At 34.5% G+C, this 27,243-nt stretch overlaps 2 protein-coding genes across 6 annotated transcripts in view; one reads left to right on the top strand and one right to left on the bottom strand.

Annotated features, from left to right (window-relative positions):
- Ralgps2 (Ral GEF with PH domain and SH3 binding motif 2) overlaps nucleotides 1-27,243 on the top strand; it is a 153,280-nt gene that overhangs the window by 67,616 nt on the left and 58,421 nt on the right. For all 4 annotated transcript variants that reach the window (XM_074047353.1, XM_020174745.2, XM_020174742.2 and 1 more), the window contains exons 6-8: nucleotides 916-1,005; nucleotides 3,289-3,381; nucleotides 8,005-8,131. In XM_074047353.1, the coding sequence (XP_073903454.1) occupies nucleotides 916-1,005; nucleotides 3,289-3,381; nucleotides 8,005-8,131 (310 nt within the window). The remainder of the gene's footprint in view (nucleotides 1-915; nucleotides 1,006-3,288; nucleotides 3,382-8,004; nucleotides 8,132-27,243) is intronic.
- Angptl1 (angiopoietin like 1) overlaps nucleotides 4,579-27,243 on the bottom strand; it is a 35,605-nt gene continuing 12,940 nt past the window's right edge. For both annotated transcript variants that reach the window (XM_020174747.2, XM_020174746.2), the window contains 3 exons: nucleotides 21,409-21,602; nucleotides 19,589-19,859; nucleotides 4,579-17,908 (listed from right to left, as the gene is read on the bottom strand). In XM_020174747.2, coding sequence (XP_020030336.1) covers nucleotides 17,721-17,908; nucleotides 19,589-19,859; nucleotides 21,409-21,602 — 653 coding nt within the window. In that variant the 3' untranslated portion in view covers nucleotides 4,579-17,720. The remainder of the gene's footprint in view (nucleotides 17,909-19,588; nucleotides 19,860-21,408; nucleotides 21,603-27,243) is intronic.

Below are 27,243 nucleotides of genomic sequence, written 5' to 3'. Positions count from 1 at the left end.
TCAGGGCTTCAGGTAGGCACTGTACCACTGGAGCCATGCCCCCAGCCTTTTTTGTGTTGATTATTTTTGACATAGGGTTTCATATTATGCCCAGATCAGCCTGGACCTTAGTCCTCCTATTTGTGCTTCCCCATGTAGTTGGGAAGACAGGTGCATGCCACTATTTCCAGCCATTGGTTGAAATGAGGTCTTATGAACTTTTTGCCCAGGCTGCTCTGGAACCACCATCTTTCTGATTACCACCTCCCAGGTGGCTGGTATTATCGGCTTGAGCCACTGTGCCCAGCCAATACCTGGAATCTTCAAGATTCTGCTCAATGTAAACAGATGGCAGTGTAGGGTTTCACAGCCACAAAAATGTGTAAGTTGTGTCAAACAGTGTTTGATTTTAGAGCATACCTAATTCTGCCAATATGTTTCAGAATATAGCAAAAAAAAAAAGACTGGTGGAGTGGCTCAAATGGTAGAGTGCAAGAGTGAAACCCTGAGTTCAAACCCCAGTACCCAAAAACAAACAAAAAACCTTATTTGTATTTGCATATAAATTTTTTGGTTTTGGTGGCACTGGGTCTTGAGCTTAGGGCCTCATACTTGCTAGGCAGACACTCTACCACTTGAACCACTCTGCCAGACCTTGAATAGATGCTCTTGATGTACCACTTTGATTATGTTGCAGTCTCTTACAAAGCTCTTTTCCCTAAAAATTTATATTAACTTTTACACATTAATGAAGTTTTATATGTATGTACACACACATCTTTGTCTCTTAATGTGAAGTGTATACAATATTAGAAGCTTGGTTATGTCTTGGTGATGAGCCAAGGGAAAGAAAACATTTGTAAGCACCCATGGGAAGTTCATCAAGTACTTTCTATCATTAATCCTGTCCACCTGTTTTTTAATTTCCATCTGCAGGTAAGCTTTTGGGTTGTTAGAGAGATTCTTCATGCTCAAACATTAAAAATCAGAGCAGAAGTTTTGAGTCACTATATTAAAACTGCTAAGGTAAGAAAAACTTGACTTTTTTTAGTTCAACCATTCAGAAATGTTGTAAGTGAATATCTGCCTATGGTACTTTATTGCTTACTGATGCTGGAAGGTAAGGCTTGTTGATTAACTCAAGTTTTTGTCTTTGTTTTTGTTTTTGAGACAGGTTCTTGCTTACGTAGCCCAGGCTGGCCTTGAATGCCCCCGATCCTGCCTCATCTTCCTGAGTGCTGGGATTACAGGCCTCTGTCACCATGCTGACTTCATGTTTTAAATTGAATGCCTATTTTCTCTGTGTTATCCTTTTACTTCTCTTGTTTTCCTCTCGTTTTATATGTTTCTTCTCTCTGAGTAACTAAAATTTATGATTTACTTCACTGAGTAAGTAGGTGGGCCAGATTATGATAAGGTATTATTTATAAAATACTAGGCTATTTTGAAAGTGATAGAGAAAAACGTACAGAATTCAGTAGGAGAATACATACAATTTTTTTTCTTCTGAAATAGATCACCCAGTCATACGGAGAATAGACTTTATTCTAAAAAGAACAGTATATGTGATGTTACCAACCATGTTAACTGAGCAGTTGCTATATGACATAGTTAATAAATACAGCTAGAGAAACAGAGCATGGATTTCAAGGATAATCAGAATTTAGAGAGGAGAATGGAACAGGACATTCCACAAGAGGGTACTGAGGGTACTGTGACAATTCCAAGTTTATGTTAAATTCACTAAGAGGTTTGATAACTATAGCCATATTTATTCTTCATGATTGTTATAATACATAACTTAATTCACCTGTAAACAAAAGATGGTAGAATAAAGTGAGAATACCATGTTTACAGTTGTAAGTCATGACTCTTCTCATACTGTACTTCAGCACAATGGTATTCTAACATTCTGTGGCACTAGGTGGCAGAACTGACCTTTTAAATATAGAATATTTTGCAGGCGTGTTATAAAAAATGTTAAGACATTCTTTGTGATATGTTAGATAAATATTGGTTTTTAGCTAATAGAAATAAATGACTTTTTAAATCAGTTCTGAATTTCCATTATTTATTGATAGTTTTGTTAGTTTTTTTTTCTATTTACTTGCATGTTTTTGCTCATCAGACCTATCCCATATTTCTCATCAATTCGCGTAATTCTTCTGTATTCAGTTTGCTATAAAACTAAAAGCTCTGTCTTTGGTCGTATCAGTTGGTGGTCTCCAGAGACATTGCCAGTAGCATTCTTTATCACCACGTGTAAAGAGATTTAAATGTATGAAGAGATTTGAGGAATTGATTCATGTGATTGTAGGGGTGGCAAATCTGAATCCTGTGGAGCATTGCCAACACATTGGAAACTCATGTGGGAGTTGAGGAGTAGTTTTGGGCAGAATTAGTTTTTATAGTTCTTTTTCATTTTTTTTGCAGAGTATAACATGGTGCCTAGTCCATAGTAAATGCTTAACATACATTTATTGTATGAATAATTTCCCAACTAGATAATATAACCTGCCTGTGTGAAGGTTTATGTCCTATTTCGTTATATATTATTTTGGTTTTATTTGCTTTCTTTGAGTCTTCAATTAAATGCCCCACCCACAGCAATTTTTAGACCAAAGTTTATCTGGTAGAATGGTTAGGACAATTCTAAAATGACTGATTTTTAGGCATTACCTTTGAGATGTAAGTATCAGGCAGTATGACAAAAAAAAAAAAAAATCAGGGAAATTGGCAGTAGATGTCAAGTGAATCTCTTGGCAAATTGGTAGAAGCTAGGAGTTTGCTATCTGCAGAGTATAAAAGCAGTGTCCCAAAATAAATAAGAAACAGTGTCTGGGTTTTCAGAAGAAGAAAGCAGGAAACTGAGGAATCTATAGACAGTAGGAATGAACCCTAGCTCTGGAGTGATAGGACACCAGATCAGGATCCTGGGTAGATACTTTCTTGAAATTTGGAAGGTAAAGCAGAGGCTTAGTAACATTTCAGTTTAAAGAAGGAGACTGCTTACTAGGGCCAGAGTACATGATCATACCAAGCTGTAACTTTGGCTTTTTTAAATATATTACCCAGTTAGAGGTAGATTAGTCCCAGAGCTTAGGGATAGTGCCAGAGTAGAATATGAAAGTTCTGTTGTGGGCCAGAAACAATTTACTAATGCAGTGGATACTCTAAAAGACAAATCTGAATAATGAGAGTAATAAACACTAGAACATTACCACTTTCCTAAATTGTATATTATTCTGTATTTTTCTTGTGTCCATTTAAAAAACTTTGTCCTTCTCCCCCTTTTTCTTAAATCTTCAGAAATTGTATGAGCTCAATAACCTTCATGCACTTATGGCAGTGGTTTCTGGCTTGCAGAGTGCACCGATTTTCAGGTTGACCAAAACATGGGCGGTGAGTAATCTTCCTTAGTTAATGAAAGGTTAGACTTCCTGTGGGAAGTAAAGATACATTTCTTTTGTAATTCTTAGTAAGAGTAATGTTATGGTAATAGATGAAAATTTTTAAATTACATTGCACTTTGTTCTTTGAAGCCTACATTTTCTCTTTTGCAGCATTCCATTGACTTTGTCTGGTAACTTGTAGGTAGATTACAGTTTGGTGCTTTGCTTCTGCTCTTTAGAGAATCATTAAGTTCTTTGGCAATTAATTAGTGTTTCATAGTCACATAGGAAAGTATGAATGCAAAAAAACTTGCATTTAATCATGCAAAGATTATGCTTTTTGTAAGTTTGAGGAAGATCTAAATCTTTCAGAAGATTTACTAATTTCAGCTTCCATTAGTTGTTAGTCTTAAACCTTAGGCCATAATGGAGAATTTGATGGCAAACATGGAATTATGCAGTGTTGCTGTATATTTTGATATTACATTAATCATACTTCTATTACTGTGACAAGGTTAGAGTATGAATTTTAATATCTGCAAATGTTTGTATCTTCATCTTTGAGTATATTCAATCTTTCTAGGTATTTTTCGTTTAGATTTTACACAAATAAAATAATAGATTCATTCAAATTTGTTACTTTGTGTGTGTGTGTTTTGTATTTTTAAGACAGAGTCTTACTGTGTAGCCTAGCCTGGACTTGAACTTACATTCCTCTTGCCTCAGCCTCCTGAGTGCTGGGATGACAGGTGTGCAACACCATATCCAGCTTAGAGTCTATTACATTTTTTTTAAACAAAGGATTAATGTGTTTTAAAGGTTCTGTGCTAAATACATTATTGGCTTTACGAACTTATTTTTTGTTACTAAAATAGTACTATTTTTAATTAACCAAGTACTCCTTTGCTTTTCCCAGTGTCTGAAGAGACTACACTGGGTAGATTTGCATGTCAGGGCAACACTAGTGTGGAAGAGCTTGAGATCTTTTCATTTGTATCATAGAAATACCCAGATGGAACATTTTCCAACTCTACAAGTTCTTTTTTTTTTTTTTTTTCTTTCAATAATGATGGGCTTATTCTTTTCTTAAAATTTTAATTTCATGGAGTAGAAATGATTACAAATATACAGATATTAATTCCATCTTTAAAGTTTCAGGGAAAAGTATAATACTCTGAGTTATATTTTCATTTAGAAATTTAATACATTTCCTTCAAACTAATTTTTATTTTCCTTGAAGGTATTTTTGTTAATCCTCATGTATTTGCTGGAAAAGAATATTTTACTTAACAACAGCTCCATTAATCTGAAGTAAACTTTTGGTGTTTGTACTTTTTTTGGTAAATATTCCAAATTGTGTCAGATACTAAGTACTTAATGTATAGTAGTGAATGGTATACAATTCCATTCTTACATAGCTGACATTCTTCTAGAGAAAAACCAACTCAGTAAATGATACAGTGACAAATGTTCTGAAGAAAAAATAAAAAGGATAGAAAGGAAGGCAGGATCTTAGGCAAACAAAAATGTCTTTTTCAAGAATGGAAAACGGGTCCTGTCTAGGGGTTGGTAACTGTGTGTGTGTGTGTGTGTGTGTGTGTGTTGAGGGAGGGTGGATATAAGGAAAGGATGTTAGGAGGATTAATATGGTGGAAATAATTATACTCGTGTATGAAAATAAAATAATGAGGCCTGTTGAAACTGTTCTAAGAATGGGGGAAGGGGAGGATAAAGGAGTATGATGGAAGGGTGAATGTCACAATGTATCCCCAGTAAGACAAAAAAAAGGAGGGGGGAAGGAAAGCAGGACAACACTGTTTTATATAATATGGAAAGAGCATCTATCATTGACAGTTAGGTAGTATGTTAGGCAATTTTCTAATACTGTAACAAAATACCTGAAATAATCAGCTAAAGGAGGAAAGATTTATTTTGGCTTGCACTTTTAGAGGTTCCAGTCAATAATTGATAGGCCCTATTGCTTTGGGACTATGGCAAGGCAGAACATCATAATAGGAAGGCTTCTTGATACTGGTCTAGACAATTATTTTTGGATATATCCCCAAAAGTACAGGCAACAAAAACAAAGAAAGAGATTGCCAAGACATTCTTAAGGAAGGAAATGGGGGGTGAAGATGTGGGCACTTGCCCTAATAGATGTCAAGATTGTTCTGTAATTTGGGCAGTGTTGGATTCAAGCAGGTTTAGATTTAGCTACCAGTGAAACAATATAGAACCCAGAAATATATCCTTGCTTTAGAACTCTGATAATTTATAAGTATTACAAATTGGTGAAGAAACGAGGGACTATCTATTAATTGGAGCTGGAAAATAGGTTATTAGTTTGGAGAAAAGATGAACTAGAGCACCTGCATCATTTAAAAAAAATCATTGTTGATTCAGTTAAGGACTTAGATGTGAAATGCAGAACTTCAAAGATTTTAGGGGAAAACATAAGCGAATGTCTTGCTGGACATGAATAGTTTTCTTTTTTGGCATAGGCAGGGGAGTTTTAAAAGATACGATGCTGAAAGCTCCAGTAGTGAAAAAAACGATGGATATAAGTTTTGCCATATTCAAGTGAGAATTTCCGTTCATCAAAAGATACTTGAAAGAAAACTGAAATGATGTCAGAGGAAGAGAAGATACGTACAACAATTATAACTGAAGACTTTATATCCAGAACATATAAGGAGCTCTTCTAACACAAAAATAAATTTAAAAAATTTAAATGAGCACTATAAGGATATTTTGTGGAAAGAAAGTACACAGAAGCAATGAAAATGAGTCAACTGTAGCTACTTAAAATTTCATGGCTGAAACCTTAATATCAAATGTTAAGTAAACAAAGCAATTGTTAGGTTAGTGTATAACTCAGTAGCAGAATGTGCTAGTACCTTGGCACCACCCAAAAGAAAGCAACTACCAAAGATTATTGACAATATATAATACTCTTTAGTCAAAAAAGAAGTAAGACTTAAGGAAATTATAAACTCAAAATAGTAAAATGATAAACCTAGGATAGTGGTTATTGCTTACCTCTTAAAGACAATCAAGGGAATTGGATAGGAAGGAGTATTTGGTAGGTGTGTTATTGGTATGTAGGTAGGAAGTACTACATGTATATTTGTTACAAAGTTGAAAAATAAACCAATTTAATGATCCTGTTAGTCTGGTTATTGATTTATTATAAGAATTGCAAAGTGTTATTTACAGATATATCAGGCCATATAGTTCTTTTCCACAATTTTATGTTTTCCCCTTAAGAGTTCTAAGTAATTACTTTCTCTTGATATTGTTCCAGTGTTTGAATGACCGATTTAGGGGGAAAAGAATACAGATTTATTGTTACCCTAACACTACCATAACCATTCCATAACTGTTTTTGCAAGTCTATGAAAAATGTATCCCAACTGTACTGTTTGTAATACTGGAAAGAGCAGTGGATTAGGTGCAGAATACTCCATCTCCACAAACAGACTTTGAGACTCTGAAAAAAGAAAAAAAAAAAAAAAAAAAGAACATGCATCTTTGTGAGTAGATGACTGAGAATATTAGTATATTTCTCTGCTTGTGAACCCTGTGATCACCTTTGACTCTCAGTCTACTTATTTCTAAATTAATACTCAGACTTTTCTGTGAACCCTGTAGAAAAATTAGTAAGAATTGTATAGAGGAAGTGTTTAATATTTCAATCTGAAATGAAGTCTTACTACATACATAACAATGAAGTAGTAACTATATGTTTAAAGAAGAATATTTCCAGTCTTTTGAAGTGATTCAGAAACATTTCCTGAAATTTACAGTTAATACCATTATGCATGACTGACCTTGCTTATCTTTGTAGCCCTTTGATTATCTACATTGATCTCAAACAGGTAGGCTACAGATTGGTGCCTTAAGCTTCTTAAAACAGCATGTTAGTTACGCTGTATGTGATAAAGCACTGATCAAGGGGAGAATGTCAGAAGTCTTAAAAGTAAGGAATTGCAGGTTTTAACAGTTATTATTGGACTAGCCACTGGTAGATTTGTTAAGGAAATTGTTACTTACTTCACACAATTTAAGATTTCTTAATGATTATGTAAGAGTTATCTTTGAGGAGGCGGTCAAATACAGTATTTGGGCATTTGAGCTGAATGTGAATATATGATTATTTTAAATTAGGAAAATATTCAAGAAAGGGCTACAGGCATAGGTCAAATGGTATAGCACATGCCTAGGAAAATGATCAACAAAAATAGTAAAGATGAGAAATAATGTGCTGTAATTTACTAGTTAACTTGTGTAGAACCAGCTACTTTATAAATAATTTGAGGTTTTTTTTCATTTATTCATATGTGCGTACATTGTTTGGGCAATCTCTTCCATGTTGTATACTAATATAATAAATGTATAACAAATATATAATTATATAATAAATAATTATATAATTAATTCATATTGTATAATTAATATAAGTAATTATATATAAAGACATGTCTGACTTTGTTTTATTTATTACCAAAATATAATTAAGGAAGGTATAACTTTGAAATTAGAATCCAATTTATAGTAAATACAACATCAGTTCACATCTTTGCTGCAGTAAGATGGGAGTTGTATATAACTTAGGCTTTTTTTTTTTTTTTAGTTATTAAGTCGAAAAGACAAAACTACCTTTGAAAAATTAGAGTATGTAATGAGTAAAGAAGATAACTACAAAAGATTGAGAGACTATATAAGTAGCTTAAAAATGACACCTTGCATTCCCTATTTAGGTAAGTTATGTCACTGTTCACTATTCTCGATTGTTGCTCTTCTTAATTGGTAATTTATATGAAACTCAGAGTTTTAAAGTGTGTATTTTTTCATTACTACAAGATTGCTAAACTGAAAAAATTGACTAAAGAGGTAGTTACCTTATTGCCTGGAGTGTATTTTTATATTAAATAAGCCCTTGAGATTTTTCATAGACTATTATGTATCATTAGCAGTGGGCCATATGGTAAAATGATATCTTTTAGCTATTTTAGTTAATACTTTTTAACAAAAGAACCAGTAGTCTGTAATGAAGTTTAATACATTAACTGTGAAGACATTAATTAAAGTTCTTTTATAGTTGGTACATATTTTAGTGCGAATTTTGAAGAATAGTCTCAATGAATATTGGTGGTGGTGTTTGCATGGGTGACATAAGTTATTTAACTGAAAATTTAGCTGAGTGCTGGACTCTTCTGTATTTTATGCATCACATGTCTAATTTATGTCCTTATGTGTATTTTACAGTATTTACCCATTCTAAGAACTATTTAATCAATAACATAGATTATTTCCACAAAATATGAATAATTTCTTTTGTTAGGTATTTAGGATTTGTTAGGATTTATATATAACTAACATGCATTAAAATAAGTTAATTTGATCCCATGTAGTAAGTAATTAAATGATGAACATTTGTTTCTTTCTAATATCCATGCTTTTCTCCCCATTTCTGTCTTTTTTTTACAACTATCCATAGTTAGATTTCAAGAGAGCTATTTCTGAGAGTAATGTGAAAAGTCTGCTGTTTAGGCGACTCTACAGTGGTAACTTTGAAATCGTTACATAACACTGACTGGAAGAAAAAGGACCAGGGAGCATGGATACTTCCCTTGCTGTAGAGTACCAACATTAGTTCCCAAAGAAAAGTTGAACTCATTAGAATATTGTGGGGGCACCATAGAATATTGTGGGGGCACCATAGGAATGGGGACATGTTGAGTAACTAAGCATAGTATAGTTAATGGCTGTACAGTATGTATTCCATTTTTTACTATAGCCTTGGCTGAGCCCATATTTGAAAATGTAATTTTGGAATAAGTTAGAATAGATGAGTTTTGAAAGTTACATGTTCTTAATCCACAAGAACATAAGCTTTTTATAGCATAGAGAACGTTAGACTCAGAATTGGTGATCCTTAGTTGCAAAATGTCTATATTGTACTGAGTAGTTTTCAAGTCATTGAGTTGCCTTCTTTGTACCTTGTTCTGTTTACCTAGAAATAGCATGCGTAGAATCAGAATCATGGTCTTTTGAAGGCTGAATGGGGCCATATTAATGTCTTTTCATTCACTTATTTCACTTTTGAGAAAAACCCATGTCCAGAAAGGTACAAACCTGGCTTATATTCCAAAGACCTAGCAAGTGACAGGTCTGCAATTCAGAGTCTTGACCTAGCCTGATTCAATCACACCAGCTAAACTCTCATTCTAAAACTTACTCATTTTGTATTTGCTTTTTCCCCTCATTAAATCATGTTTCCTCACTAAATTTTCGTAATTTATCTTCTAGAAAAGATTAAAATTTCTTTTCATTCCAGTTCATGGGTCTTTGTTTTATATTGTTCCATAGCAAAGACGTGGTATGAACATACAGCTCTGTATGTGTGCATGTACCTCTTGTATATTCATGCACACTCATGCACATACAGAAAGCAGGAATGAGAAGAAACCACTTTCATAGTGGTTCAGAAGAATCTGGAAAGGCTTTCCAGTAGAGACCATACCTCTTCTCTCCCAGTCCTGGTACCTGAGGCAAACATTGAGGTGCAGGTGTTAATTTGGAGAAAATATTAAAACCCTTGTGTTTTCTTTCTCTTCAGTTTGGTTTCTAATGAGTCCACCTTAGCTCCCTTTCTTTTTGCATGTTCTCATGACTTAGAATCTTATTTTTCACTATCCCATGTGTTTTACTTGGTGCCTTACTCTTGATTTCTTTTGCTCAGCACACTGTTTACCTCCTTTCACTCAGTAGAAATTTTTCCAAAATTTCATAGTTCTCAGACCTCATCTTGATTTTGTTATTGACATGTTGGATAACTCCTCCTTGGAATTCTCCACAAGCAGTACCCAGCTCTCTTAATTTACTTTCTACACTTCTGGCTTTTGTTTTATTGATTGCTCTTCCTCTGCCTTTCTCTTAAATGTATTCTTATAAAAGTGTCAGTCTACCTCTTTTATATTATAATCTTAGTGGAGTGGTCTCATTCAGGTTTTTTCCATATATTGCTTGTATCCTGGATGTATATATTGTATCCTGTCTACTTAATTCTGGGGGCCTTAGATACTAAAACATTGATTAAGGTGACCCCAATTCAGCATATGCACCAACATGTTCATCTTTCCCCCTTCCTCCAAACCTGATCCTCTTGCTTAGTCTACCAATGATCATATCAGATTAGCACTATGTACTTTCATACATCACAAAAGTAAGCATTTAATAGATATGTGTTGGTTTGTCTAATTAAATGATCTCATTCTGGCTTTTCTTGTTCTAGTAACTATTTGCTTTAGTTTATGTTTAAATACGGTAAATGTATTTGTGTGGCATATTTGCATGGGTCAACTCTTTACACAGTCCAAACTTTCTTTTGGTACCTCCGATGGCAACTTATATTTGTTTAGCACTATGCTCGTTGCTCAGTATGTTTCATGGAATAAAGCAGACTTTGTCCTGTCTCTATGAAATTTAACATAACTAAACTACAAAATCTAGGGTTCACTGCATTTCTTGTCCTCCTTCTCAGCTTTTTATATTCTCTAATAAAATTAGATACATATTTCTGAGGGTTATTGTAGAATTAAAAAATAAAAGGGAAAATGGTAGAAAACATAAGATGATAAAATGGAGAACATATACTTTAATATCTGCGTGGTTTTATATATTGATAGTCTTCATGTAACTTGTTCCCATACTTTTATGTAAAGAGTATCTAGACCATTTGGCATAAACATTTAGCATACTTGAAAAAGTAAACATTTGTCATATAAGTTACTATGACTGTTTCCTGCATGAAAATTGGCCTTTTAATGTAGTGACCATTTTATTTGAAGCAGATCTCCAGAGTAAATATAATTCAGTCCATCAAAACATTCTTGCTTTTCTTAAGAAAGCAAATCTCTTGTACAACTTACTGGCTATTTGATTTACATCATAGACAGATGTTTCATTTTTCTTCATTCCTGATCTTTAGTACTGAAGTGTGTTGAAGAATGAACATGTCACACTAATTTACTGACTTTCTCATATTTTGTTCTCATTTAAAATTAATTTGGACTTTTTTTTTTTAAGTTGTGCTGATTTCACAATCCTTTCCCCAACTGGCAGAGTGGCTCAAGTGGTAGAGCGCCTGCCTAGCAAGCGTGTGATCCTGAGATCAAACCCTAGTACCACAAAAAAAAAAAAAAATCCTCTCCTATTAATATTAAAATAATCCTAGCAAGTTGCTAACAACCTAAGCCTTAATATGATGCTGTGTATTCGAACTTGCCCTGAAGGTAATTGAAATATTCATTACACAAATTGGTAGCTTCGTTTAACTATTCTTCAGGTGTACAGAATTTACATAGTGCTGTCCGTCTATGTAAATTATGTCTCTAGAGGTTCTCTAAGAATGTATCAGCCGAAAGAATCTGTAACACATAGAGGACAGGTAATTGCTAACCATCTCTTTCTTATTGTGTGAGATGAACTCCAAACTAATAGTGTTTTCCCTGCTAAAAGTAATAACCAAAGCCAACCATTCTTTGTGAAGCTTATAAAAGGTGCAGGGGTTTGTATGATAAAACTCTCATTTCTGTATTGCCAAATGTATCTGTAATTCAATGTGGATTAAATTATAAGAAGTAGAAAATGTTTTCTTGGCTCTCCACTCGTTATCTCTTGAAAAATTGTCTTTTCTGTTGGTTTGCATTCAAGGTAAAAATTAGCTTGGACAGTATAGTGAAAAATTCTTAGAACTAGGATGTAATTTGTCTAAAGAGGAATAGTTTGGCAAATCTCGAGGAAAAAAATTTTTTATGAGGATTATTGCTTTAAATCTGAAAATCATTAACAGCAATCATTTGTTCTTGTCACTGGACCACAGTCTTAAGAGGTTTGTTGAAAACTTCAGCATGAGAAGTCTTGCTTTGCTGTAGAGAGAAAACTAGGACATTATACAAAAGTAGTTTAGTACTGGTGGAATGGCTCAAGCAATAAGAGCATCTGCCTAGCAATAGTGAGGCCCTGAGTTCAAATCCTAGTGCTGCAAAAAAAAAAAAAGTAAGTTATATGAAGCATGATAAATTTGTTTTCTAAATTTCATTTCTACTTTATTCATGTAACAGAAAGATGTAGTGGCTCAACCAGGTTAGAATGCTGTCTGGGAAAGAAGGCATATTTTTAAAACTATGAAAATGAGTAAATTATTACAGTTCTGTATATTACTTCCATTTAAGAACCAGCAGAGTTACAGAAAAGTTTTTGTAAAACTATTGTGTAGGATTCGGGTACACTGTTTTGATGTCTTATAAAGTCGGCCCCTCTCTTCTCCCCACTTTAATTTTCCGTTTAAACATCAGGTCTTCAGGCATAGTACAGTGGCTCACAGCTATAATTCCAGCTGATTGGGAGGCAGAGATTGGGAGAATTAAAGCCAGCCCTAGGGCAAAAAAGTGAAACCCTTCCTAAAAAATAACTAAAACAAAAAAGGGCTGGGGTCTGTCTCAAGTGGTAGAGCACCTGCCTAGCAAGCATGAGACCCTGAGTTCAAACTCTGATACCACCGAAACAAAACAAAAAATCAGGTTTTCATGGAGGGCTTCTTTTGTTTTTAAAGAGAAAAGTTCTTTTATAATCCTCCCCCCAACCCCTGGCCCCGGTTATTTAAAAAAAAAAAAAAAGTTTTATTTCTGTAATGATATTTTCACTGATCTTGCCCCAACAAGAGTATAAGCCCTTATTTGCCTTTGTTCAAAGTTTTATAGCATGTAAATAAGTATTTAATGTATACTTGTTGGTTCATCTTCCTTTTTTTCCTCCCATTTGTTCCTTCAACTTTGTTTTAATTTCCATTTAAATAAATAAATGTATTAGTATGGCATATTTACAGCATAGGTCAACTCTTTGCATCCCCAATGAAGGTTTCTAAGGCATACCTAAATTTAGCAGGAATCTTTAGACTTTGATTCATTTTTGTTTTTCAATAGATTTTGCACATACTGGTTGACTTGGTGAATACTGATTTCTCAGATTACAGTTTATATTGTTTTATATTGGCTTTAGAAATTACTAACCTATATTGCTATGTATTTTTGAAAATGATTGTTCTCAGTCACAGATAATTCAGCCAAGTCCTAGTCTTCTTAATATTTTCCTTTCACTTTGATAGAATTTTACTTGGTTAAATAAATATATCAAATACTCTTGATGGTGATCTTAAAATGCCTATTGGTGAGAAAATGTCACTGGTTGCTAATGTTTTTAAGAGGTTTATTCCGTTTTTGTTTTTTTTAGTTTAGTAGGTAGTATACACTGTGGATTACTTGACCCTGTTGTTTTGATTATGAATTGTACATATTGTACTGTAAAATAGCAATAGAATGCCTTCATTTTCTCTTGGATCCTGAGGATGAGCTCAGATCAAATGGCAGCTAGCCCTAGCTTTTTCTTTGACTAAAATTACATTTCCATTTTCCATTACCTCACTATTATTTATATACTTAAAATTTCTCTAATGTTCTTTTTTGATATATTTCCTGAAGATTACTTTAGACCAAAGACTTGTGGTGTAAAAGAGTTCAGGATGATACAGATGAGTTGAGGATGAAGTTGTGTTAATTTCACTGGTTCAGTTCTTTTTTCTTTAAGAGCTTATACCTTAAAAAGTAGCAGCTGTATAGATATGACGCTTATCATAAGCAGAATCAGATTCCTCCAATTTCAGCAGCTTTGTTGATGTTTCTATTTGCCAATACTTCTATAATTTGTTTATTATAATTTTTTTGAGTATGCCTTAACAGAAAAACAATAATTTTAATAACAATCAGCATTTAACCATATGTGCCTGATACTGTGTAGTACACAGTATATATATATTATATATATTGTCTAACACATCTTATAAAGTGGGTGATAATTATTATTTATATATTCAAGTGAGGAAATTGATGCAAGGAGGTTAAGTTGACTTGCTAGAAAGATATGTGTTATGATTACTTCATATTTTAAGGAAAGCATTAAGGAAGACATTAAAATGTTGGGAGTCTGGCTAGATAAATTTTGGTTTATTCATCAATCTTTCTATAGAATTGCAAGTTGGTAGCAGTTAACCTCATAAAATTGCAAAGGGACGCCTGGCTTTGTAAGTGGAATCACTATTGTTTTCACTTGTTTATCTTCACAGGTGCAAAATAAGGCTGAAAACTGTTAGGGTATGGAAATAATCTTTAGCTTACTATTAAGACTGATGTAAATAACTATATAAGTCATACAGTTAATACAGATTACTAAGTAATTTAAAGCATGTTCATGATTACAGAAGCTTTTACAGACTTGCTGTGTTATTACTAGGAGTTCTAAGAAGTAACAGTGCTAAAAGGAGTGGCTCAGAGTTAAGTGTACATTAAATTGAAATTCTGGACCATACTATCATGGTTGGAGTCTGATAATGTTTATTTGTAATTATCTACAAAATTGCAAGGCAATTTTCTCAAGTTTTAGAAATCTGACTCACATTTGTAATCTCAGCTACTTAGGAGAAGAAAATTGGGAAGGTTACAATTTGAGGTCAGCCAACACAAAAAGTTAGACTCCCATCTCAACAAATAAGCCAGGCATGGTAATAAACATCTATAATCATATCTAGATGAGAGAGGCATAGGTAGGAGGATTGTGGTCCAAGACCAGCCCCTGGCAAAGTGTGACACCCTATCTGAAAAATAACTAAAAAAAAAAAAAAAGTGTGTGTGTGTGTGTGTGTGTGTGTGTGTGTGTGTGTGTGTGTCTGTCTTAGGTGGTACAGCATCTGCCTAACAAGCTAAAGCTCTGAGTTCAAACCCCAATACTGCCACAAAAAAATCTACTTTAGGCAAACCAAGTATTCTAGAACATTAATGGTCTTTCACTGAGTATAGAGTAGAATCTAAATCTTTCATAGGATAACCTTCATTGCATTTATTAATAATAACTGAAAAATCCACCTATAAACTAGCTTGAAGGCAAGGTTATATGAAATCAGTGTAAGTAAGGCAACTCCATCTTTATTCCTAGGTAACATGCAAAGTAGCTAGTGGTTAGTCCTTACCTACAACACAAGTGGCCTGACCTATTCTCTCAATACTCCCTAGACTGAAGTTCCCACTTCAGATTGTTGTTGCCTTTATTTTTCATTTTTAAACGTTTACTACCTGTTCTGAGCATTGGTGTCTCACGCCTGTAATCATACTAGCCTTTCTTGAAGCTGAGATCAGGAGGCTTGAGGTTCAAGGCCAGCCCGAACAAATAATTCTTGAGACTCCCATCTCCAAAATAACCAGAGCAAAATGGATTGGAAGTGTGGCTCAAGTGGTAGAGTGCCTGCTTGACAAACACAAAGCTCTGAGTTCAAACCTCAGTCCCACCAAAAAAAAAATAGTAACTATCTGCTATCACAGTTGACATAACTTTATTAGGTTTTCAAGTGAAGATGGCGGATCAGTGTAAACTCATTCCCGAAACCTGGATATTGTTTATTTTAGCACATTCATTGGTCACTTAGTCTACGCAAGGTGTCTCTGATATTGCAGAAAGCATGGCAGTAAGCTTTGTGAGAACTGTGGAGCGGGTCGGCATCAGCTCTGTGAAGAGTAGAATGGGTCCAATGAGTAAGGGAATTTAACATTCAGCCCACTCTTTAAATCTGTATATTGAGTTACATCTTATTCTAGTTTTAATAATATTCTCTGAAAATTCTATTAGAATTGTCTTTGATTGTGTTTTGGATGTTTAAGTCAAATGCTTGAAGATCTGTCAGTAAATGGGATGCCATGCTAAACTTCATTCAGTTAAGATTTATAACTATTAAATGCCCAGTTCTTCCTAGGAATCTTAACAGCAGATTTTTTTAAAATTGGGAGTGGGGTCTGGGAGAAGGGGTAAGAGAGACATCAAAACTAGTTTAAGATGATAATAGGTGAAGAAAAGAATAATAATAAGGCTATAACTTTCACCACAGGTTTTATTTTGAGCTGTGGCAGATGAAAACCGTTGATCTAGTTGATGAACTTAAGTTGTTCATAGTTATCTTCCGGTTAAACCATTCCTGTGGATAATTTGCCTCACACACTTTAGTTCTGGTTGGATTTTCTGTTTGCTTGAGCAAAAATCTTGAGAGATTTCTTTAAAACTTTTAACTTTCAAATTTTAATTAAGGAAAGGTAAGCTCTACGCAGTGAGTATGTTTCCAGAGAAACAGTTGTTTCACAAGACCCTAATAAAGGGATGGATGGCAAAGATGAGTTAAAGGCAGCATGAGGCTAAGCACTGCTTCCACATACTCTGAGGTGGAGTGAGCAGTTTGGACCAGTCAAGCCCCTGTTTGTTTGTGGGTTCTACTCTGAAGCTATTGAATCCTCAATATTAAGAAAACATTCTTAGCAATTTCATGCAGTTGTTTCAGTGCCACCTGTAAGTATGCACTTAAACTTGTAAAGCTGTCCTAGCTTTCTGACTTGAGGAACAGATAAGACTTTTGCTCCAGTACTGGGGTCAAACCCAGGACCTCACACATGCTAGGCAAGCTCTGTACCTCCCCGGCCTGCAGACAATTATAGGGAAAAAGATGTTAATAAGTACACCTAGAATTATAATTCAAGTATATAAAACATTGGCACATTGAATATTTTACATTTTTGCAATAGCAGTATCTTAATGATTTTATAATTACATTAAAAGGCATTTCAGATTTTGGTGTTCAGCATATATGAAAAGTCAGTTGCAAATTTGTTTTTAGAATGCATTCTTCTATGTATTTTAATACTCTTGAGTCACAATTCTTTTGGGAAAATCATTATTCTCAATAGTTCAGATTCAGTCATTACATGTGAAAGGCACAAGTTCAATTTGAAATTTCATTCAGTGGAAAAATGAATTTTTCTATGGGCAAAACTAGAGATTTCTCTAATTTCCTGTCTATATTTTTATAAATAAAATGCATTACTTGGCTGAAGTCTTAAAATTATTTTTTCATTGCAAGCTAGAGCAGTTTCATAGTTTTTAAATAATTGTTAACTAGAACATGTTTTCAATTTTGATTTACAATAAAGCTAAGATTTGTTTCATATTATGGCAAATATTTACATTTTAGAAAACTTTACCTGTATTCAGTCAATAAAAATTTTAAAACAACTAGGATATGCATACAAATAATCTTCTGCAGTACACTGAAGGAAGAGGAAACCATATTCATAGATGCCTTTGTAAAATTCATTTTAAAATCACATCTGTAGAAACTGCAAAGTAAGAGACATGTGACACCTGCATTTTGGAAGCTGAGAAGTGGAGTTGTGTGTCACTTAGGTCGGAGCCACCTCAGTCAATAGGTTTCACCATCATCCGCACTGCTCGCAGGGAGTACGACCCGCCTCTGTACTCAGCCCAGAAGATTCCGTCCTGGTACTTGCTTCTGTAGTGACCACCTCTGTACCACACTCCATTGAGGTTGGAATGTGCACAGGCATTGTACCACCAGCCTCCTTTGTGAAAGTGGGCACAGTTTCCTTTAAGGAAAAAAATACAAACATCAACATAAAAGTTCCTTCTAAGTGTGTTCCTTTGCCAACAGTCAAAAACTTGTGCCTTTGGAACAATTTTAATTTGAGCTTCCCTTACTGATTTCAGTTACCTTTAACTTAACTTTCTTTCATTTATTCTTAAAAGATCACTTGAATTTCCTTTTTATTTTACTTTTTGCTTGCTTAATATGTGCTTTTTAAATAAATAAATTTAATATACATGTATATTAAATAGTAAATATAGAAAATATATCTAATGCATATAGTAAATATATAATATAGTATATAAAACATTAATATATATATACATGTATGTTATATATTTAAATTTTTAGGCAGCAGGATAAATAAAATGCAGTGCGTGTGAGCTATACAGATAAAGAGACTAGGAAATAAAAGATAAAATTGCTAAAGAATATGGTAATGTTTGGGAAAATTTGAATTCTCAAAACAAAATACCAAAAAAAATAAAATAAAATATTGGCCAAGCATGATAGTAGCTACAGGGGAGGCAGTGATTGGGAGGATCACAGTTAGGGGCTAGCCAAGGCAGAAAGTTAGTGACACCCCATCTCAGCAGAAAAGCATCTGTAAGCTCAGCTACATAGAAAGCATAGATAGGAGGATCATGGTCTGTGGCCAGTCCTGGGTATAAATGTATGACCCTATCTAAAAGCAACTAAAGTACAAAAGGATTAGAGGTATGGCTCAAATGGTAGAGCACCATTTAGCAAGTGTGAGGCCTTGAGATCAAACCCTGATACTGGGGGGAAACAAAAAGTAAACAAATAGCTCTACCAATAATAAAATGGATTTCTGTAAGCAAAAAGACATGTTTTATGGTGATATCTCTCCTCCCTCTTTTACCTTCATTGAAATAGATTAAAAGAGGGACTTAGGCGTTAATTACTAAAAAATAACAACTGAAGAGAAAAGTCAGTTTTATCAGTGCTAGAAACCTGAGTTAAAAAGACAAAATACATGAGAATTGAAATTGAAATTATATGGATGATCTAATTATTAGCTTTTTGTGTGTGTAGTCTTGTCTAATTAGTTCATTCTAAGGAAAATATTAATTTCCCCTTTGAATTAAGTTTCAGTGTCATTTTCCTGTTCCCTTCTAAGAAGTGCTCTTCACAGTGTTCCAAGTCACCTGCCTCCTTCATGTCTATAGATTTTTATTCAAATGTTGCCTGTTCATAGTGGCCTTTCTCAGACACCCATATTAAACAGCACCCACTCCAGGCTGTGATGCCCAGTACTTTGTTCCCTTACTTGGTTTTATTTTTCTTAGGGATAGATACCATTTCTACCTAATAACCCTTGTTAGAAGTAAGCTCGAAGGGGCAGAAACAGTTCATTGCTTTGTCTCTAGCACCTATAGCATATGGCATAAGGTAGGTGTCTAGTTAGTATATGAATTTGAATTGGAGTTTTATTTCCAAACGAATGTGGCTTGGCTTTATTTTGTTTTTTCCTAGAACCTGTTCTTCCCAAAGACCACACTTTGGAATCACCTTATAGAAGACATCCTAAAAGCTAGGTTATATTCCCTTTGTGTCCGAAATGACCTTTTCTGAAAAAATTTTAGAAGCATATACTTTAACAGTTAGGTTCTACTCAATGCATAGAAGGTGGTGGTTGTACAAAATTGTGTTCTCTTACCTGCATACATATCTTTGTCTCTGTCCAGCGTAGTGAATTGTTTGCCATTGTGCCACATCATGGAATCCCCCGCATTGCCCTGGTAAGTTCCCAGGCGCAGTCTGTAGAATTCACTTTCAGGTTCCAGATGAAAGCTGCTGTATTCTGCATAGACCTTTTTATCACTCCAGTCTTCTAATTCAATCAACAGTTTATAATTATCTTGATTGCTAAGCATGTAGATATTTTCCAGTCCAAGCCAATATTCCCCATCAATATTTCCAAACCCTTTCTGTTAATAAACAAAGAAACAGATAAATGTAGTGAAAATTAACATTATTACAGAAAAGTTTTAAACATTTGATAGTGTACTTTTAAATGGTAATGTGAGTTTCTTTATAGTGGATCACCTGATTTTTATAAACTCCACACTCTTTTACATTCAATCAAAATGATAGGTGTTTTAGAATAAATTATCTTCTTTAGTTAAATAAAATTAGTAGCTATAAAAAGATAAAGTACTACAGTAATCTTCAATTATGTTTGAAAAATAAGTTAACTGTCCTATTTCAATAGGTGTTTGACATTGCAGAATTGCAACAAAATAGATTTAGTAAGTCTGATCTTAACATTGTAAATGTGTCCTCAAGTGGATCATGTTAGAGGATTTTTCTGTCACTTGTGCAAATTCCTTGTTTAGAAATTTTATATAGCTTCTGACATAGTTATATTAGAGTAAATCCTTTGTTGCCAGTAAAAGTTCACCTAAGACTGAGTACAGTACAGTAAGCCCACTTTTTTCTTGAATTTAGTACATGTCGTTTTGACCAAGCATGGTCAAAAAATAGTAATAAATTTAAAAGATAAAAAAAAAATTCAAATAAAGTGTTAAATTCCCAAATGCACATTAGGCACCTCAGTTGATGCCAAGAAGCTGTCAGTCTGGCGGCATCGTCAGGTGTGTTTAAATCATCATGTGGTCTGATGGGTGTTTTCCTGCCCCTAATTTTGTGACCCAAAAAATAAGGTAAAAGTAAATGTGCAAGTGATAAAATGCAGTTTTGAGATTTGTTGAAAGGTCGTGTGTCTTTATGGAAGTTGGATGATGTTATGTGAAAAATGAATCCGATATCTGAAGTACAGCACTGAACTCCTGCTTCCTGAGCATTTTTGGTTTTTCCTTAACAGTGCTCTCCTTAGAGCCATATACCTGCCAATACTAAGGCTCTACTATAATCACATTTCTAAAATACAGTCTTTCTTGCCATCCTTAAACTAAAGTTGTAGATGTATATACCACTCATAAATTTAGAATTAGAAACATCAAAAGTATTAACAAAGATCGGTTATTTATCTTTCTCAAATTGATATCACATGATCTGGTTCTATGTGAAAATCTAGTTGTATATCATTTCCAACAGCATTCATCATTCCATAAACTTAAAATGTGGTTGTCAGAAGTAATTAGTCCAAGAATGGAGGTCATTTTTAAGTCCTGTACTTCATAGCGCTTAAATGCATTTGATGTTACAAATATGATCATTAAAAAAAAAAAACAGCAGTTGTCTTAGGAAGTAGAATTAAGTAATCTTTGCAAAGTGTAAGTATGTGTGTCATCCAGACTGAATAAGGTCATTTTAAAGTGTAGTCTTAGTTTCCTTTTTGCATTTTAATTTTGACTTTAAAAGCTGAAAATCTTTTTCTTTTTGACAGATACAGATAATAAAAATCACCTGGGTAGTTGTGTTTTTAACAGTATAGCTCATTTATTGTCTTGCAAGGCCACTATTGCAAGAGCCTACCTGGTTCTACCTCTGTGAGGTCTGAATTCAGTGATTTACCTTATAATTTTCCCAGTTTCTGAAGAAGTTGACAGAGCCATCTGTTCTTTTCTGAATAACAGTCCAACCTCCAGGATCCAAACTGTTCTCACACCATAACTGCATTGGTCCATGGCTGTTCTCAGGCTTAATCATGTAAATCCCACTGACGGAATGCCCAGCTTCTTTTGCTCGCTGACAGTCTTTGAATGGTCCTGTAATTTAAATATCATGCATTACCAAGAAACTTAATGTGAAAAGAAGGATATTAAAATAGTTTTTATTCTCAAGAGTCTTTATGTTGCTCTTTACAGATAACCACTTTTTATTGTGTACATAATACTATAATAAAAGTTAGAGTAAATAAAAGGATTACTCCAGTCTCCATTGTTCGGAGCATTAACTTGTTTCCAGTCTTCTCTGCTTTGTCCGTATGTATGCATATTTATATTGTTATAATCCTAAAATATGTAGAAAATTTGATTCTATATTTTTAATTTAACAAACACTTCCATGGAGCAGTAGTCTCCATTCTAGCACTTCTAATGCACATTCTAGCTGTATAATGGTCCTTGCCATTGATCTATCAATGTCTTTTCCTCTATCATTGCACTTTGAAGTTTCATTCGATTTTTGTCATTATAATTAATACTGTACAAAGTGACTTTGTTCTTATTGGCTTCATTTTTTTTTTTCATATTACACAAATGCCATGGAATTGATCTACTGGATCAAGGAAGCATCAACATACTTACATATGCTCATAGTGCCCAATTTACCATTTCTGAAATTTTATTTCAGTAGAATACACTTGTCCCTTAAGATACTCGATAAGAGTGAAGTACCACAGTCTATGAAGTTTTAGAAATGCTAAATATTATATTTCCCTGTTGGAAATTACAATATACATTCATATACCAAAGACTGAGAAGCCTTGAAATAAAGAAATTAGTGTTTCCCAAACTTAGATAAGTTTCCCCATACAACACTTACCAACAGACCATAAAGAATACATTTCTGGAATGTTAACCTAAGCACCTTTCCTAAGTGTTTGGCAATTTCTTTGGAATCTGACAGTGACCCTTTGATAGTTTTCACATGTTCCACACATAAAAGAGGTATGTTTAGCTTGGACTTAACCCATTTTCTTTTAATCCCAGCACTTGTGCTCTGGACCGCTGTGCTGCATCTTCTGTTCTCTTGTCATTTCATAGTTTTAGATACCCTTTTTATTTTTAATCAACTAAGATGTTCTACCATTTTCTTTTGGTGGTACTAAGGTTTGAATTCAGGGCCTCGTGCTTACTGGGCAGGCACTGTTACCAATTGAGGCTCACCCCCAGCCCCTCAAAATTTTTTTAAGTTTCAAAGCATTTTGTAAACTCATTTGTAAAATCTCTCATTCTTGAGTGTGTGATTTCCATATTTTGGGATCTAGAAAATGATAGTTTCATCTTCACCAATGATTTTAGTCTTTTTCTTAGAAGCATGAGAAAAAAATGTTTCAGAAATAAGAATTAACCTAATGATCAATTAGAACAGAAAAAACCCATAAAAATTTCAATTGTCAAATGTTATGTTTTATTAGAAATTTAAAATTTCTGACATGCATTTAAAATTATATGAAAATAGAAGTTAAGTACTTATAAAGATTTCTGTTCTATAAGATTAATAGGATTGCTGAAATTTTGAGAAATGTTTTATATATATTGTGTCAAGAATACAGTGTCCTAGCCAGGCACTGGTAGCTCCTGCCTATAATCCTAGCTACTCAGATGGCAGAGATCAGGAGACTCAAGGTTCAGAGATCAGGAGGATTGAGGTTCAAAGCCAACCAAGGCAAATAGTTCATGAGACCCTATCTCGAAAAAAATCCATCACAAAAAAAAAAACTGGTGGAGTGGCTCAAGGTGTAGGCCCTGAGTTTAAACCCCAGTAGTACTGCCAAAAAAAAAAAAACAGTGTCCTTTTGGGTCTAAGTCCCAAAAATAAAATTAATGTCATTAAATGCTTAGGCATCTATATAATTAGAAGAGATTCTTAGAAAATGTGAACTCTTCCTTCTAGATTTCTCCTTGAGGCTGGAGACCATTTTTGTCTTCTGACTTCATGTCATGCTGTTTCAACTCCTAGTGGATCAGTAGTTTTTTTCAGGAAATTAATCAGTCTGCTCTCTCATTTTATTTTATTTTTTATTCACATGTGCATACACTGTTTGGGTCATTTCTCTCCCCTGCCCCCCTCTCCCACCCTCTCCTTCTTTTTCCTCTCTTTCCCCCTTGCTTCCATGCAGAACCTGTTCTGCCCTTATCTCTAATTTTGTTGAAGAGAAGACATAAGCATAATAAGAAAGACAAAGCGTTTTTGCTAGTTAAGGATAGCTATACAGTGAGATTCCTAGCATTGCTTCTGTGTACAAATGTGTTACAACCCAAGTTGATTCATCTCTAACTGATGTTTACACTGGTTCCTGATCCCCTTCTCATGTTGACCTCTGTCAATTTAAGTTTTCTGTATTAGCTCCTCTGGAGTGGGGACATCAAACGCTTTCATGTTTTGGGTTTTCTACCTATCCCCATACCTCCCATATGTGCTCTGCCCTTATCATGTGGCCCAAGTCCAACCACATTGCTATATTTGCTCTAGATCTAAAGTCCACATATGAGGGAGAAGATACGATTTTTGGTCTTCTGAGCCTGTCTAACCTCACTCAGAATGATGTTCTCCAGTTCCATCCATTTACTTGCAAATGCTAAGATTTCATTCTTCTTCATGGCTGAGTAAAATTCCATTGTGTATAAATACCACATTTTCTTGATCCATCCATCAGTATGGGGTATCTTGGTTGTTTCCTTAACTTAGCTATTGTGAATAGTGCTGCAATAAACGTGTGTGCAAGTGCCTCTGGAGTAACCTGTGTTGCATTCCTTTGGGTATATCCCCAGGAGTGGGATTGCTGGATCATATGGCAGATCTATGTTTAGATTTTTAAGAAGCCTCCAAATTTTTTTCCAGAGTGGTTGCACTAGCTTGCATTCCCACCAGCAGTGTATGAGGGTTCTTTTTTCCCCACATCCTCACCAATACCTGTTGTTGGTGGTGTTTCTAATGGTGGCTATTCTAACAGGGGTGAGGTGGAATCTTAGTGTGGTTTTGATTTGCATTTCCTTTATGGCTAGAGGTGGTGAGCATTTTTTCATGTGATTTTTGGTCATTTGAATTTTTTCCTTTGTGGAAGTTCTGTTTAGTTCAGTTGCCTATTTCTTCATTGGCTCATTGATTTTGGGAGAGTTTAGTTTCTTAAGTTCCCTATATATTCTGGTTATCAGTCTTTTGTCTGATGTGTAGCTGACAAATATTTTCTCCCACTCTGTGGGTAGTCTTTCCAGTTTAGAGACCATTTCTTTTGTTGTGCAGAAGCTTTTTAATTTTATGAAGTCCTATTTGTCCATTCTTTCTCTTAGTTGCTGGGTTGCTAGGGTTCTATTGAGGAAGTCCTTGCCCATACCTATTACTTCCAGAGTGTTTCCTGCTCCTTCCTGTACTAACTTCAGAGGTTTGGGTCTGATATTAAGGTCCTTGATCCATTTTGAGTTGATAGTAGTACAGGGTGATATACATGAATCTCTTTTCAGTTCCTTGCAGACACTTTTCCCAGCAACATTTGTTGAAGAGGCTGTCTTTTCTCCATTGTATATTTTTGGCACCTTTGTCAAAAATAAGATGAGTATAGTTGTGTGGATTCATATCCAGGTCCTCTATTCTGTTCCACTGGTCTTCATGTCTGTTTTTGTGCCAATACCATGCTGTTTTTATTGCTATTGCTTTGTAATATAGTTTGAAGTTGGGTATTGTGATACCTCCAGCATTGCTCTTTTTGCTGAGTATTGCCTTGGCTACTCACTGTCTCTTGTGTTTCCAAATGAACTTTAGGTACATTTTTCAGTCTCTGTGATGAAAGTCATTGGGATTTTGATGGGAATTGCATTAAACATGTAGATTGCTTTCGGTAGTATAGCCATTTTTACTATGTTGATTCTACCAATCCATGAGCACAGAAGATCTTTCCACCTTCTGTAGTCTTCCTTGATCTCTTTCTTCAGGGGTTTGTAGTTCTCCTTGTAGAGGTCATTCACATCCTTTGTTAAGTTTACTCCTGGGTATTTGATTTTTTTTGTGTGTGTGTGCTCATTTTAAATTCAAGGAAATTAAACTATATGCAAAAATCAAGAGAGCCTCAGTTTCTCTACTCCATGTTTTGCTTCATAGATATTTTACTGTTTTACATTTTTAGAAATTATCATGTAATATTCGTAAGCATTACAGATTACCAATAAAAAATATGAAAAGACTTATGATATCTTTCTTGGTTTATATTTGCTATTACATTTTTTAGTTTTAGAGTTTCTGTGCTTCATTTTTCTCTGAGATTTCCTTATATTTGCATTCATTTTAAAGGCCTTGGAAATAGCTATAATAATTACTTTAAAATTCTCACCCTTTATGTTCTTAGTTTGCTGAGAGTTTTTTTTTTTGATTCCCCCATGGTTTATTTTTGTTTTAAGATAGTCTCCACAGACACATAGCCTAGGCTGCTCATGGTTCTCCTGCCTCAGCTTTCCAACTCCACCATGCCCAGCTCAGTTCTGAGCCCTTAACATGATGACCAACAAAGTGATCATCATCAATAACTGTTAGTCTCTTCTTTTCTCTTACATTCCTGCTTATTTAATAAGTAGTATTTAACATACATATGCTTATTTAATTAAGAAACTATATGACTAACTTGAAGATTAATAGTCATTTCACAGCAGAGAAATAATATATTTCTGAAAAACCTCACATTTTACAAATTCATGACTAGAAATAGCAAATGATTATAGCCAGTATATACTTTGTATTCATCTGCAGTTACTTACAGCACAAAGCATTAATATGCTTGGGGGAAAATCCCATATAAATGCATATGACCTCTTTTACTAACATTATTCTTCTTTTCTCCCAGTCGTATATTAGCCATTTCACATCACAGAGGCATGCATTGCAGTCAAGTCAGAGAAGGGTAGAGACTGTATTTCAGGTAGGATAAAACGTACAGGGCTTTAATTTTTGTATATGAGAGTGAGGTAGAAGGAAGCAAAGTATGGCTTTCCACATTATTTTTTGTAATACAAGGTAATACATTGTTTGCTTATAGGCAAGGACATTCATTACCTTTTATTGTGTCTCCACAGTTTGAGTTCACTTAGACATTCATGTATTTGTTGAACTAAATGATTCCTGGTTTTAGAAATCTGCATCTACTACAGGCTAGATTATTTAGGCTCAAGGGAAAGAGGGTCAACCTTAAGAGTCAAGTGGGAGGTGCCAGAGATGGCAAGAAAAGTGCCACTTCACTGTAAGGCAAAGTATTTGATGGAGTTGAGCAGAACACACAGTAAGAACCTCTAAGAAGTAGCTAATAGAATCAAGGGATAGTTTGTTGTCTATATCTGAGCAGATTTATTTGTTTCTTTGTTGTTTGCCTTGCCGGGATTTCAACTCAGGGTTTGTGCTTGCTAGCTGGAACTACCACTTGAGCCATACCTCCAGCCCCACAAGCTGAATTTTGAAGAGTAAGAGTTAGGCTGTTGAGGGTGGGGGCTGTGATCAGGACCACATGCGGGTAGCATATGCTGAGGCCTAGAGATAGAAGAGAGCTTAGTCTTACAGAGCAGTTGTAGGTTTCCACTGTCTGAAATACAAATGATGAGAATCATACCTAGAGCTCTTCAGGTAGGCTGCAGAGCCTGTCTTAGTCATTTGCTTAATTGTCTCAGTTTAAAAGTGCAGTTATGGTTATTTCTAAAGTTAGCA

Source organism: Castor canadensis, chromosome 11 (assembly GCF_047511655.1).
Source record: "Castor canadensis chromosome 11, mCasCan1.hap1v2, whole genome shotgun sequence".
Classification (NCBI taxonomy): domain Eukaryota; kingdom Metazoa; phylum Chordata; class Mammalia; order Rodentia; family Castoridae; genus Castor; species Castor canadensis.
Note: the sequence above shows the minus strand (reverse complement) of the source record. Positions and strands in the feature narration are given on the sequence as shown.